The 14,022-nt window shown below is 32.1% G+C and overlaps 2 protein-coding genes across 2 annotated transcripts; both read left to right on the top strand.

Moving 5' to 3' along the window:
* The first annotated feature begins 362 nt into the window (after positions 1–362).
* LOC107058064 (uncharacterized) lies at positions 363–1,001 on the top strand. Its single transcript, XM_015303362.1, has one exon. It carries the CDS (start codon positions 363–365, stop codon positions 999–1,001), a length of 639 nt encoding a protein of 212 aa, XP_015158848.1.
* Positions 1,002–10,125: 9,124 nt separating this feature from the next.
* Positions 10,126–11,715, top strand: LOC102591088 (uncharacterized). The gene is made up of 5 exons (XM_006363247.2): positions 10,126–10,439; positions 10,588–10,671; positions 10,764–10,831; positions 10,920–11,122; positions 11,471–11,715. Exons 1-5 carry the CDS (start codon positions 10,249–10,251, stop codon positions 11,561–11,563), a joined length of 639 nt encoding a protein of 212 aa, XP_006363309.1. The 5' UTR covers positions 10,126–10,248; the 3' UTR covers positions 11,564–11,715.
* The last annotated feature ends 2,307 nt before the right edge of the window (positions 11,716–14,022 follow it).

Here is a 14,022-nt window from a genome sequence, read left to right as displayed (position 1 = left end):
TACCTCTCTCTACAAAGAAGCTTTCAATGATTCAATGGACACCATTGGTTGAGAAAATAGTTGCAAGGATTTCCTCCTGGACTGCTAAAAAATTATCACATACTGGAAGATTGCAACTAATCCAAACGGTTATTTTTGGTATTCAAGCTTATTGGTCACAAATTTTCATCATCCCAGCAAAAGTTCTCAAGCTCATTGATTCTCAATGTAGAAGCTTTCTGTGGTCAGGAACCAACATAATCACAAAAAAATCCTTAGTGGCTTGGGAGAGAATATGTACTCTAACAACATGGGACTTAGCTCATAAGTAAGATAAACTATGGATTCGATAGATTCATACATATTACATCAAGTCTCAAACAATGGCATTAGCACTTATACCCTCGCAGGCATCGTGGATGATAAGGAAGATTATGGCAGCAAGAAGAACTTTGGAACAGACTCAGGCAATACAATTAAGTTCTGTAAGCATAAAGTATATCTATCAAAAGCTCCTGGGAGACAATCCAAAAGTTGCATGGAAGTCCCTCTTATTTGGCAACAGTGCAAGACCAAAGGCTAAATTCACACTATGGTTGCAGCTACATGATAGACGGCAAACAACTGACAGACTTCAGGCATGGGGATTAGATATTGATCAACAATGCAAACTCTGTCAACAACAGGGGGAAACAAGAGATCACTTATTTGTTCGATGTGAATTTACTCAAGGGGTGTGGAAAAGAATTATGACTTGGCTGCAATGGCAATGGAATCCTACAACAATTTGGGACACTCATCTAGCATGGATAATACTGTGTGCGAAGGGGAGATCATTGAATGCTCAGATTTTCAAAATGATATATGATGAGATTACATATGCAATTTGGATGGAAAGAAATAGGAAGATCTTTGAAAACACACGACGTCAATGTGAGGACCTTGCAAAGGAGATCGTCTACATTTGTAATGTTCGAGCCAGCTCTCTAGTTAAGACAAAAATCCAGCAGCTTAAAATTTAGTTAGGCTGTAGGCTTGCCCCTTTTATGAGTTTTTTTTACAGTTTGAGATAGCAATCTGTGATAGTATTACTATGGATATGTAAAGAACAAATTTGGTGATTAATAGAAATGTTAGTTACCAAAAAAGATAATATTAAGAGTAATTTTTTAAGTACAAAAACACTTAAAAAGCTAAAGATACCATGTTAGAAAATGTGAGAGACCAAAAGAAGGAAGAACTTGTCAAATAAAATTTTAATTGGCCCCACTTTATTGGATGACTCTATTTAAAAAGTTGCATAAAGAGTGCGTGTAGTAAACATCTAAGTAAGGACTAAGGACCACACTTTGTAAAAAAGCAAATAAAAAACAGAGTAAAAAAGCACATGGCGCGTAGTAATTAAGTATCAGCTGGGGTCCATAAGTCAGAGTAGTAGTACATTTTGAGAAAGGACGAATGAATAAATACATAAATATGTTTTGGGTTTTTTGTCCAACAGAGCAATAAAATAATCATGATAGCAGTTGGTACAAGTCAATTACAGCGATTATGTTTGGTAATACCTAATTTACCCCTTGGTCAGCAAGCAACCATGTTGACGAAGAGCTGCTTGTCGAAGACTCTTATATATAGTATACTTCCTCTGTCTCAATTTATGTGACTCACTTTCCATTTTGGTCAGTCCCAAAAAGAATGACACATTTCCTTATTTGATAAATATTTAATGACATTATTCCTATTTTACCCTTCTTGAATCTCATTATTTCAATAGTTGTACTCTTTTAATTTAAAGAAAAAGTTATTGAAATGCAGTAAAGTACAACTACTTTTCTCTTTTTCTGATAGTCAACAGTACTTTAAACACTTTTTTCAATACTTTGTCATAACCTATTCTTTCTTTTCACCACTTTATCATATTTTTTCTTTCTTTTACACTATTGATAGAATTGTGAAGTACGTGAATGTAATTTTATTTTTATTTTTAAAAATTAAAGAATGTACAATCATAAGTTGTCCTCACTTAAAAAAAAGTTGATGAATGTTTCTTCTTTTTTCTGTAGTTAAGATTTACAATAAAAATAAAATGAAAATTTTCAAATATAAACTTCAAGAAGTAAAATTTTCTTACATTTACCAAAATGAAAATTTTACTTCAACATGTTGAATTTACAATGTCCCAACAAAAACTTTAAACTATTCCAAAAGTAAATTACACTTTGCAAGATTTTAACATAAACATTAAACTATTCAAAAATTAAATTAAATTTGCAAAGTTCTAATATAAACATCAAAATGTACAAAAACACAAGTTGTTTTAATACTTGTAATCTCATCACTGTTGAAGTAGAGTTAAAGCTTGATTAACAACATCAACATCACAACGAACTTGAAGTGGGAGATCATTTTCTCTTTCGAGTCTTTCTTTGTTCATATGAGGCACTTTGTAGTTATTGCCACCACTATCTTTCATCACCTCATTCATACAACATTGCAAAAGTAAAAAATACATGATTGAGTCGTTCTATTTTCATTTCATTGAATGATTTTTCAACAACCTCCACTAATTCATCAACATTTGAAGGAGCATTTTGATATTGAAGAGATTGAATTGCTCTAAAAAATCCAAGGTCCAAAACGTTAAGATCAAGACTATTAAGGGGTTGAAAGCATAACTTAATATCAAATCCATCTCGTTGAGCAGCATCCATGAATTCCAAATCATTAACACCAATATGCGGTCTAGCATTATCTTGTTGGATGAAAATAGGTGCACTTGACTTGGAAGCTGGCCATTTTGATCAAATGGCTAGAAGAACTTTCTCTATCAAACAAGCTCTTGTGATATCTTTAGTCACCGATAAAATCAATTTTGTTTCGATAGTTCCTGTTGTTCGATTTTGCTATTCCGTTTGGCTGGTTCCTTAACTACAAATGGAAAAATTTATATTTTTCCCAAAAATAACTCAACTCCATTAACGTCAAATCTAGGATGTGCAACAACTATCATAAACATAACTTTTGTGATAAAAGTTTTATTTTTGCAAGAACGATACGAATTAGACTCTTCTTCTTTGGGAAGAAGATAATACCTTTCAGATTTTTTTGATAAGTAAAACCATTCTTCATTGATATGGATATAATTAAACATGTCTATAAACATGGGATTTGAGTGATGAGAGGCAAAATCGAAGGCTCGCCTTTTTCTTTTCTTCAATCAAGTGCGGTTTGATGGCGTTGGTGTGTGGCCTAATTGCACCTTCTTTCACACGTCGAAAAAATGTTGATTTTGTCATATTTATTGCAAAGGAAAGAGATCTAATATTTGTTCGACAACATAGTGAAATTTCTTTGAATTGGTTGATATCGACTTGTACGCATTTTCTCCCAACTTTACCTGCAAGATTAGTAGAAACATTTAACATGTCACCATTAGCAACACATAATCTAGCTTGTCTCCAAATACGATCAATGGTACTTCTTGATATGTTGAACAAAATACTTGCTTCCTTTATAGAACCATGTTTAAGTTTTCCATTCTTACTTTCTTTCAGAAGCCACTCCGCAATTGCTCGACGGTCATTCAGATTCAATCACCTTTTTGTGGTTAATAGCGTATTGGTAGTTAGTTATAGATATGCATTAGTTTGAATTTTGAATTGAAACGATCTGGTATACCGTTTGTCTCGTATAGGACTCTTCTAGGTATATAATTTGTGTCCTTATAGAAGTTAACCACATCGGTTGTTCCTGTACTTTGTATCTATAAAAAGAGCGTCTTGCTCTTTCATTATGAATAAGATCGATACTCTATTTTACCAATTTATCATGGTATCAGAGCATCAGTAAACAATAACAAAATAATAATGACGAGGAACGATAATGAAGTAGTCAATTCTCCATAAACGCTGCAACCAACTGATAACCCTGGAGTGTCTCTGGTCACATGTTTACTCACACAAGATAACTACTCGACATGGCGAAGGGCCATGAGAAATGCCTTGTTGGCTAAGTTAAAGTTAGGCTTTGTTGATAGTAGTCTTCCGCGACCAACAACAAGCTCTACAAACAAAGCTGCCTGGATTAAGGGAAATTCCATGGTAATATCTTGGATTTTTAACTCTCTCCATCTCTCACTTCACAGTAGTGTAGCTTTTTTTATACAGCAGGTGAACTTTGGAAAGATTTAGAGAAGAGATTTTCACAAGGGAATGCTCCTAGAGTTCACCAGTTGAAGATGGAGATCGTGAATTCACAACAATAGTATCAAACAATGAGTGTTTACTATACCAAATTGAAGGGATTATTGGATGAGTATGGATCGTATTGTCAGTTACCAAACTGCAATTGTGGTGCCATTAAGGAATATGCAGCAGAAAGGGAAAAAGAGAAGGTTCATCAGTTTCTTATGGGTTTGAATAAGAAATTTAATGTTGTTCGATTTCAGATTTTAAATACTGAACCATTACCATCTCTAGCCCGTGTGTATGGACTAGTTTCACAAGAAGAACGACAACAACAACTCACTACAAGCAAAGGAAATAATTTATTGGAGGGGGCGACATTTGCTTCAAAAAGAAACACCAATACTTTCAATTCTCGTCAATTGTCAGGTAACCGTGATGTCTCTAAATTATTTTGTGATCACTGTAAATGATAGAGACACACCAAGGACAAATGTTTTGAACTACCAGATTGGTGGGAAAACAATAGAAAAGGAAAGGGTAAGTCAGCTAATTCCAGTTGAACATCAGAAGTTGAACGTGTGGATTACTCCCCAATAAGTGGTTTATCAAAAGAACAATATAACCAACTTATGTCTCTTTTAAGCCTTGAAAACTCCAAGGGTCTCGATTCAATGACTAATTTTGCTGGTAAGGCTGTTACTTTTCCTGCCGCTAATTATGAATGGATATTAGATTCGGGAGCGTCTGATCATATGACTTGTCAGAAGAATTCTCTGTCAAATGAAAGAAAGCTTCTCTTTGATTCTAATATAACTATTCCTGATAGTTCATCTGTTACTGCTAATACTTGTGGAGACGTGACTCTTAATTCTTCAATAACCTTAAATCATGTTTTACATGTTTAGATGTTTGGCTGCAATCTTATTTCTATCAGTAACTTGACACAATCATTAAATTGTGTTGCTTATTTTTTCCCTTCCTTTTGTGTTCTGCAGGACTTAGCCACAAGGAAGCTGATTGGCATGGGTAAACTGAAGAATAACTTTTATTATTTCCAAAGTCAAGCACTAGTTTCAACTCTTTTGTCAAATAAAGACCAAACTATTTTGTGGCATCAACGTCTTGGTTATGTATCTTTTAGTCGTTTGTCTTTCGTTTCAGAACTTCAGTTTTTTAATTTTAATAAGTTAGATGATTATTGTGATGCTTGCCACCGAGCTAAGCAAATTCGAAAGTCATTTCATGTTAGTTCTATTAAATCTAATGAAGCTTTTGATTTGATTCATTGTGATTTATGAGGTCTCTATCATTCACCTTCTTTGTCAAAGTCTAATTATTTCTTGACCATCGTGGATGATTTTACCAGAACTACTTGGATGTATTTGCTTAAGTCTAAAACTGAAGTTTCTCATTTATTGATTTCCTTTCTTGCAATGGTACAAAGACAATTTAATCGTCTTGTTAAAATCATTCGCAGTGACAACGACACAAAGTTTACTAATAGTTCACTTCAACAATGTTGTCGGGAAGAAGGAATTCTAAATTAGTTTTCTTGTATCTCTACACCCCAACAAAATGGTGTAGTAGAACGTCAATATCGACATTTACCTAATGTCGCTAGATCCTTAAGGTTTCATGTTGGTTTACCAATAAAATTTTGGGGAGAGTGTGTTCTAACAACAACTTATTTAATTAATTACACACCAACACCTCTTTTATCTGGAAAAAGTCCATATGAGTTGTTGCTTTCCTCGAAACCTTCTTATGCACATTTACATGTTTTTGGATGTCTCTGTTATGCTTCAATTATTCCACGATCTCGTGATAAATTTCATGATAGAGCCACACCTTGTATTTTTCTGGGTTATCCATATGGTCATAACGGTTATAAGGTTTTTGATCTAAAAACACATCAAGTATTTGTTTCTCGTGATGTGATTTTTCATGAAAGAGTTTTTCCTTATAAAGAAAATACTCTTTCTTCTCTTAAAAAGCAACCACGAGTACCTTTACCATTGTCGATTGATGATCCTGATCAAACCTTTTTAAGCCAAGGTCCACCACAAGAAAATCTCAATCCAGGCACAATACACCCAAATATGGCTCCAAGTGACACCATAAATCTTCAACAATCACAATATCAGATTATTGAACCATCAAGAACACCTACTGTTCCAACTCGACCTCAACGCACCAAAACCCAACTAGCTCATCTTAAAGACTTTCTAGTCAATCTCCCGAACAATAATAAAGGTTCTTCTTCAGGCTCATCCAACACAGCTTGCTCAGGTATTGGTCCAGCTTATCTTTTATGTCACTATGTTTCCTACTCCAATTTTTCCACGGCTCATACATGTTTTCTTTCGGCCATTACCCACCATAATGAGCCAACATCTTACAAACAAGCAGTACAGGTGGAACACTGGAAGCAAGCCATGAGAAAAGAGCTGGAAGCACTTGAACAAAACCACACACGGACGTTAGAACATTTCCCAGTAGATAAAAGAGCTATTGGTTGTAAATGGGTCTACAAAATTAAGTTTAACTCTGATGGATCAATTGAGTGATATAAGGCGCACCTTGTCGCTAAAGGCTACAACCAAGTAGAAGGTTTAGATTATAATGAAACGTTTGCTCCAGTTGCCAAACTCATTACAGTCGTACACTTTTAGCTGTGCGAAATTGGGAGCTCCATCAACTGGATGTGCATAATGCTTTTATTCATGGAGATTTACATGAATAAGTTTACATGCAACCACCACCTGGATATTTGTCGGTCGAAGATAATAGAGTTTGTCGCCTTCGATGGTCACTTTATGGATTAAAGCAGGCCTCAAGGCAGTGGCTTGCTAAGTTTTCTACTACTATTTTAAGGTTTGGCTTTACACAATCCAAGGCTGACACTTCTTTATTTTTATATCGATGAGGAAATTCTTTTATAGCTATTCTTATATGTGTAGATGATGTGATCGTTGCCACTAATAATTCATTCAATTTGAAAGCTTTAAAGGGCTACTTAGCATCCTAGTTTCCTATAAAGGATTTGGGTCCTCTAAAGTATTTTCTTGGTCTAGAAGTTGCTCGCAGTTCAGAAGGAATAGTTCTTTTACAGCGAAAATACACGTTGGATATTTTAAAAGAAACAGGCATGCTGGGATCTGAACCAGTGAAATTTCCCATGGAGCAGCATCACCGTTTAACTTTGGATGAAAGTTCTTCTCTGCAGGATCCTGGGCCCTTTCGCAGATTGGTTGGGAGGCTGATTTATCTATCCGTTACTAGGCCTGATATTTGTTATTCAGTTCATTTGTTGTCTCAATTCAGTACCAGCCTCGACAGAATCATTGGTTAGCTGCCCTCCGAATATTGTGTTATTTAAAGTTTGCACCAGGCCAGGGTATTTTCCTTTCAATATCAAGTCCTTTATCTATAAAAGGATTCTATGATTCAAATTGGGCAAGTTTTCCACTCACCTGTCGTTCAACCAGTGGGTATATCATATTTCTTGGTCATTCACCTATTTCATGAAAGAGCAAGAAACAAATAACAGTGTCACGTTCTTCTGCTGAAGCAGAATATCGTTCAATGGCAACAACTTCTTGTGAGATCATTTGGATACGCCAATTACTTTCAGACTTATATGTCCCTTATTTGGATCCAGTTTCTTTATATTGTGATAGTCAAGTCGCACATCATATTGCCAACAATCAAGTTCATCATGAACGAACTAAGCACATTGAGGTGCATTGTCATTTTGTTCGGGACTGTATTCAACGGGGTTTGTTGGTTTGTCATCACATTTCAACACAACATCAACTTGCTGATGTTTTTACTAAAGCTTTAAGTGCACACCAATTTCAAATATTAATTGCCAAGTTGGGCATTCGGGACCTCCACGCTCCAACTTGAGGGGGCGTAATAGCGTATTGGTAGTTAGTTATAGCTATGCATTAGTTTGAATTTTGAATCGAAAAGATCTAGTATACAGTTTGTCTCGTATAGGATTCTTCTAGGTATAGAATTTGTGTCCTTGTAGGAGTTAACCACATCGGTTGTTCCTGTACTTTGTATCTATAAAAAGAGCGCCTTGCTCTTTCATTATAAATAAGATCGATACTCTGTTTTACCAATTTATCAGTGGTAATTGGGTCTTCTGAAAATTCAACACTCATTTTAAGATCACTGATTGGAAAAACTGTAAAAGGAAGAATTGAAAAATTAAAGATGAAGTATCTCTACTTATATGGAGTCCATTAGCTAATATTTTTAAATTTGGCAAAAACATTGGCGCTAGAAACTGAAAATTTTAATCTTTTCCCACATTTTTTTTTATGTTATCAATTTTTGTGAAACTATAATTAAAATCATGAAAAAAAACTACTTTTACCTGCAATAGCAAAAACTCAATCATTTTGGAGTTTTTCTTCTTCATTGAAAGATTAAGGGAGAGATAATGGAGAATGGAGAGTGGAGAAGAAAGAAGAGAGAGAAATAAATATATTGGACTTTTTTGAATTTATATTAATGATTGATGTGACATTAACTTATGAGAGAGAGAAAAGTCATAAACTTTTCTATTCAACGTCAGATGTAGTATTTTTTTTTATTTAACAATTTAGACTTATTAATAAGGGTATTTTTGGAACATTGTAAAGTCTTCCCATTTTTTTAAAAATTTGTGTCAAATCAAAGTACATCATATAAAATGAGACGGAGGAAGTAGTAATTACTACGTTGCTTGAGCATTTGCTAATTTTGGAGTTAAATAAACATTTCATCCTAACAATCAATAAAAATTTCGTAGTAAATTAAAAGACGTGCTTCACCATTTATATTTTAAGATATTTTGATTGGTATATATACCATGTGATTCTCGTGTTTTTTGAAGGAGAAAAATGCTAGTGGAAGCTTACATGATTGACCACTTTTGTTTGAAAACCAAGGATATCAATGATAATTTTTTTTAATTAGAAATATATAATGGTACAAAAACTGAAGTAAAACCTATCTTTATCTACTGCTATTTTTGTGCTACAATTTTTTTTCCGGAGTAGCTTTCACAAAAAGTTGGTAAGTAAAGAAAGGACTAAAATCAGGATAAACACGTGGGCAACTAATAATATTTTATGTTATTTTTGTGCTACAGTTTTTTGGTTAAATAGAAACCCACCACATTAGGACTAATATTATTTTCTGGGCTTCAATTTATGTGATGTAATTTAATTTGATATGAAAAAAAATATTAAGCAATTCAAAAATAAGAATTGCTAATGACTGTGAAAAGTAAGGGTCATATTTTGTTAAATATCAAATTATCTTATTGAAACTGAAATTTTTAATATCATCATGATTCAATATTTAATACACATTTTAGTAATATATGTCGGAAAAATTAAATTGCAGCTTAGGAAAAGTTAATTTGTTATATTATGATTTGGAAAGTTGATTTCTCTTATGTTCACTCAACTAATAGTTCAATATTATTTTAAAAATTACTCTGTTAATTAAAAAAAAGTTAAAATTCATCTGAGAAATCGATCCTTAATTTGCATAAAGATTAAAGTGATGCACCTTCTTCAAATATATAGTAGGTCTAGCAAATAATTGTCCAAAAAAGAGAGGACACACTTCAGATGCATCTTTTCTTCTTTTTTTCGTTTTATCAATATTTAACTTATACTCGTATGAAAAGCAAGTTGGCGTGTTAGGTCTTAAAAGTATAATAATTAATATGAGCTACTGGTCAATGATATAATACTATTCTTTATTCAAACCCACTCGTTCCCCATGAATTGATTGTATTATATTAATAAAGGATCTTTTTTATTATATATATTCCAAAGTGCAATTAATTAATTAAGTAGAGTATATATTAAAAAGATATCTGAACAATTATATTACTACTATGTAGCACAAATTGACTACTTCAATGCACATAATAAATGTTAGTACTATATCTAATCTACCTTCGTAGTTGACTTCTCATTTGGCTACTACATTTCTTTCTTGTTAGATCTATAAAGAATAGAGATCTTCCCAAAAGAAAAAGACTCAAGAAATTAAATAAATCTTAGTACAAACTATGTCACTAATTATGATCCCAGCAGCTTGTTACATGTCAACAAATTTAGTTAATCCTTGCAGCAGCAGCAGATCTATAACTCAGATCTTCAATCCTTTAGCCAATTCTAAAATCAACAATGGTGATCGTGTTCTCACTGTTACCACCTCCAACAGATCTGGTGTTCTACGAAAAACTAACAAAAACACGAGGTAATTTATCTTACGATATTTTGTATGATTCACTTTTCTTTTTATTCTGTCTCAATAAAAGATATTGATACATTTCATAAGTTTCTTCTTTTTTTTCTTAAATTACGTGTTCATTCAATGTGATCATAAAAATTGTGGTGATGTATAGGGATTTAGTTGTCCATGCAACTGCTGAGACAGGAGATCTGCTTTCAAGTGTTGTTCCCTTTTTGCCAACTGGTGAAAATTCTTGGTATGAATTTTTTTTTTAAACAAGTTAAATAATGCACGTAAATTTTGAGTATTCTTACTTAATTTGACATAATAATTAAATGTTATTGGCAGGGTTAGCTGGGCTGTGGGATTAGGTGTAACAGTACCTTTGATAACAGCAAGATTATTAACAGTAACAAGTAAGGATCGGATAAATATATTTATTTTTTGGTATACTTTTTATTTTATTTAAAAAAAATTAATTGATTTGGGATCAACGTTCAATAGAGCAAGTTTCACTTGCGGCGGAGACGGTGGAGAAGGTGGCGGAAGCGGTGGAAAAAGTGGCGGACGATGTGGACAGGGCGGCGGAGGAATTTGCTGCGAAGCTGCCGGAAGGTGGAAAACTCAGAGGCATAGTGGAATCCATTGAACATTTAGCTGAAGAAACTGAAAAGGACGCTCAATTAGTCCAAGATCTCATGGACAAGGTTAATTTTGTCTTTTTTCCTCAATTTTAATTTTCACCTACTTAGCAATTCTTACAAAAAATATGCAATTTAAAAAAAAAATTGAGTTAAAAATATGTAATTAATATAAACACTGCATCATTTATTCAGATGATCAATTAAAATAAGTCGCAGTTATTATTATATTGTAGAATAGATCTTGAATGGGTTGATTTCATTTTGATCCCTTTGTTATTGATAAATTTTAATTTCAGTCCTTAATGATTATGATATTTAATCTTTAATTACTTAAAATGTGCATTTTTAATCGCTTTGTTGATGAATATTTACAGAAATTAATCTTGTTTGGTATGATTGATGATTATATAGGTTGAAGAAGTGGATGAAAAGTTGGAGGCATTTATCTCTAATCAATTGACAGTGAAGGTACAAAATTCATCAAATGATGGAAAAAAGAAATAATAGATTGGTAATTGTTGTTCTTCCACTTATTATACACTATGTATCATTTGTATTTTATTTTTCCTTAGATGTAAGTTTGATTCCACTTGTAAAATATTGGCATTCAATAAATATTTTAGTATGCTATTTATATCACTTTATTATAGAATCCACATGGTTCTACAGATGGTTTTCAGAAGTGTACTTATTAATTATTATATCCTCAACAACTGTATGCTCCACGGGGGAATTATTTATTTATCGAACAATTTGATAAATATATTAAAGTATATAATGCAGCTTGCTACATTTTACGATTTTTAAAGTAGAATGAAATAAATAAATAAAGATATTTTATAGGTTGAAATATCTCATTTAAATGTTTTATCAAATCTTTTATATGAGATAGTAATTTTTTTACCATATAAATGATAAAATAAATATTTTTTCGGAAATTATCTTACATCTCAAACCATATTTGGAGTTTCTAATAACTTGAAATTGAAGATGTTTGTGACTACTTGTCAATCATTTTGCCATATATTTAAATTGCGACTATTTTGTTTAACTACTTTGCTGGCTATGTTCTAATTAGCAACTAGTATAAAAGTTCTTATTTGGTATCATTTCTCTCGATTCAAAGTCAATTAGTTCGGGTAATTCGTGGTTTACTAGTCTAATTCTAGGGGCTACATCACGTGTTAAGTCTTTACAATTAATACGTAGTTTGTTTGGCCACAAGTAATTTTCCATAAGTTAAAAAATGTAGTTTTCTCCTAAAAGTACTTCTTGAAAGGGACTTTTGAGAAAATTACATTTAAAAGTATTTTGAATAGATTGCCAAACACTAAGACTGAATTTTTTAAATTACCCATTAAACATAAGATCATATATACTTAAGTAAGTCAATATATATACCCTATTAAGCCAATGGAAGATTAATTCATATTGAAATATTATTATTGTCTCAGTGTTTGTCTTTGGCTTTAGAGGAGTTGTGACACTAGATAGGAAACATGATTTTACTATGTTTGAAATTTATTAATTTCCATGATGCCTACTTTTTTGTTTTAGTACAAAGTTCTTATGTTTGGATTTGTTAATTCCCAAATTGTAATGCTTCTGTTGCTAGGTATTTACCTTTATAATAATTTCGTTATTTGCATGAAGACAAATTTTGATACAAATATTTTATTTGGATGTTTATTATTTGGTAAGAAGAAAAGGAAGCAAATAGGAACTTAACTTATAAGCTCACAAAAATTCGAAATTACAAAACCGATTCATTCAAAATACTTAAAAGAGTCGATGCAGTCCATATTTATTTGGATCAGCTAAAATTGCAATTTCTTAGATACAAAATTAATTAAGAATTTTTACCTCACTGAAGAAAAATCCTATATTACTAATATATGTACTTTTAAATTTTGTTTGCCAAACGTAGCAATTACACTTTGTAGCAAATTTAATAATAAGAAGAAAAAGTCTAAACATGTCTCCTAATCTTTATACGGTACAATTACATACCTATTTCATACATAAGTTATACAACACTTATATATATATAAAATTGTGAGTGAAATTTGAGGTGCGAATTCGTATAAAAATAAATACATATTATGTTTGGGGTAAGAGGAAAACTTTTATCATTTTGATAATTATGGATCTTCTTCTGTAGATACAGAAAATTATTCGAAGTTAAAATTTTCTTGCAAAGTTTAGTCACAACAACTTCAGATATTCGGACATGAAGTATTGTCTTGTGAAGAATTTTTTTTAGATATTTCTGCTTAAAGCTTGGTATGACTTGCAAAAGCCAACTCCAAGCATATTTTCCTAGAATTGTGGACTTGACAAAGCAAATTTTAAATATTTTTGACTGAATTTTGTCTAACTTGCCAAAGCTACCCTCAGACACTTTTACTAAGGTGCATGTAAAGATTGGTTGAAATTTTAATCATGTGTCTAAAATTAGGCATGACTGACGTACATATAAAAAATTAGCTAAAATTTTAGTTATATGTGCCTGCTTATTTATTAATTTTTTTTGTCAAAAATAAATAAATATTTGTTCTTTGAATTTCAATAATCCAACACATAAACTCAACATCTTGAATCTACTACAAATAAACTCAAATTTAAACATAAGTTCAGCTCTATGTGAAGAACAAACTCTAATCATCAATTTGTCAAAACAACAATTAATCCAACAAACTATTTTGTATTCATTTGATTTTAATGTAGGGAAAATTGTATATAATAGCAAACTATTAATTCAAATTAAATGCTATAAATATAGTTTGATTTAATTGTACCTCATAACAAATTGTTGCTATTTCACCTCTCTCCTGGTGAATCTCGCTCGCCACTCTCGTTCTCTCCCTCGCCTCTCTCATTTTTTATACAAATGCAAGTGTATAAAGTGTGTTTGTGTTTGTATAAAGCGAGAGAAAATTGTATAAATACATATATTTTCGTTC

This window comes from Solanum tuberosum, unplaced genomic scaffold (assembly GCF_000226075.1).
Source record: "Solanum tuberosum cultivar DM 1-3 516 R44 unplaced genomic scaffold, SolTub_3.0 scf00404, whole genome shotgun sequence".
NCBI classification, from domain to species: domain Eukaryota; kingdom Viridiplantae; phylum Streptophyta; class Magnoliopsida; order Solanales; family Solanaceae; genus Solanum; species Solanum tuberosum.
This window is presented reverse-complemented; position numbering and strand designations above follow the sequence as displayed.

What these genes read in the sequence shown, in the direction of transcription:
- LOC107058064 (XM_015303362.1), top strand. Translation starts at nt 363, where the DNA reads ATGGCATTAGCACTTATACCCTCGCAGGCATCGTGGATGATAAGGAAG.
- LOC102591088 (XM_006363247.2), top strand. Translation starts at nt 10,249, where the DNA reads ATGTCACTAATTATGATCCCAGCAGCTTGTTACATGTCAACAAATTTA. An exon ending in AAAACTAACAAAAACACGAG is followed by an intron (nt 10,440 to 10,587) that starts GTAATTTATCTT and finishes GGTGATGTATAG; the next exon opens with GGATTTAGTTGTCCATGCAA. An exon ending in AAGATTATTAACAGTAACAA is followed by an intron (nt 10,832 to 10,919) that starts GTAAGGATCGGA and finishes AACGTTCAATAG; the next exon opens with AGCAAGTTTCACTTGCGGCG.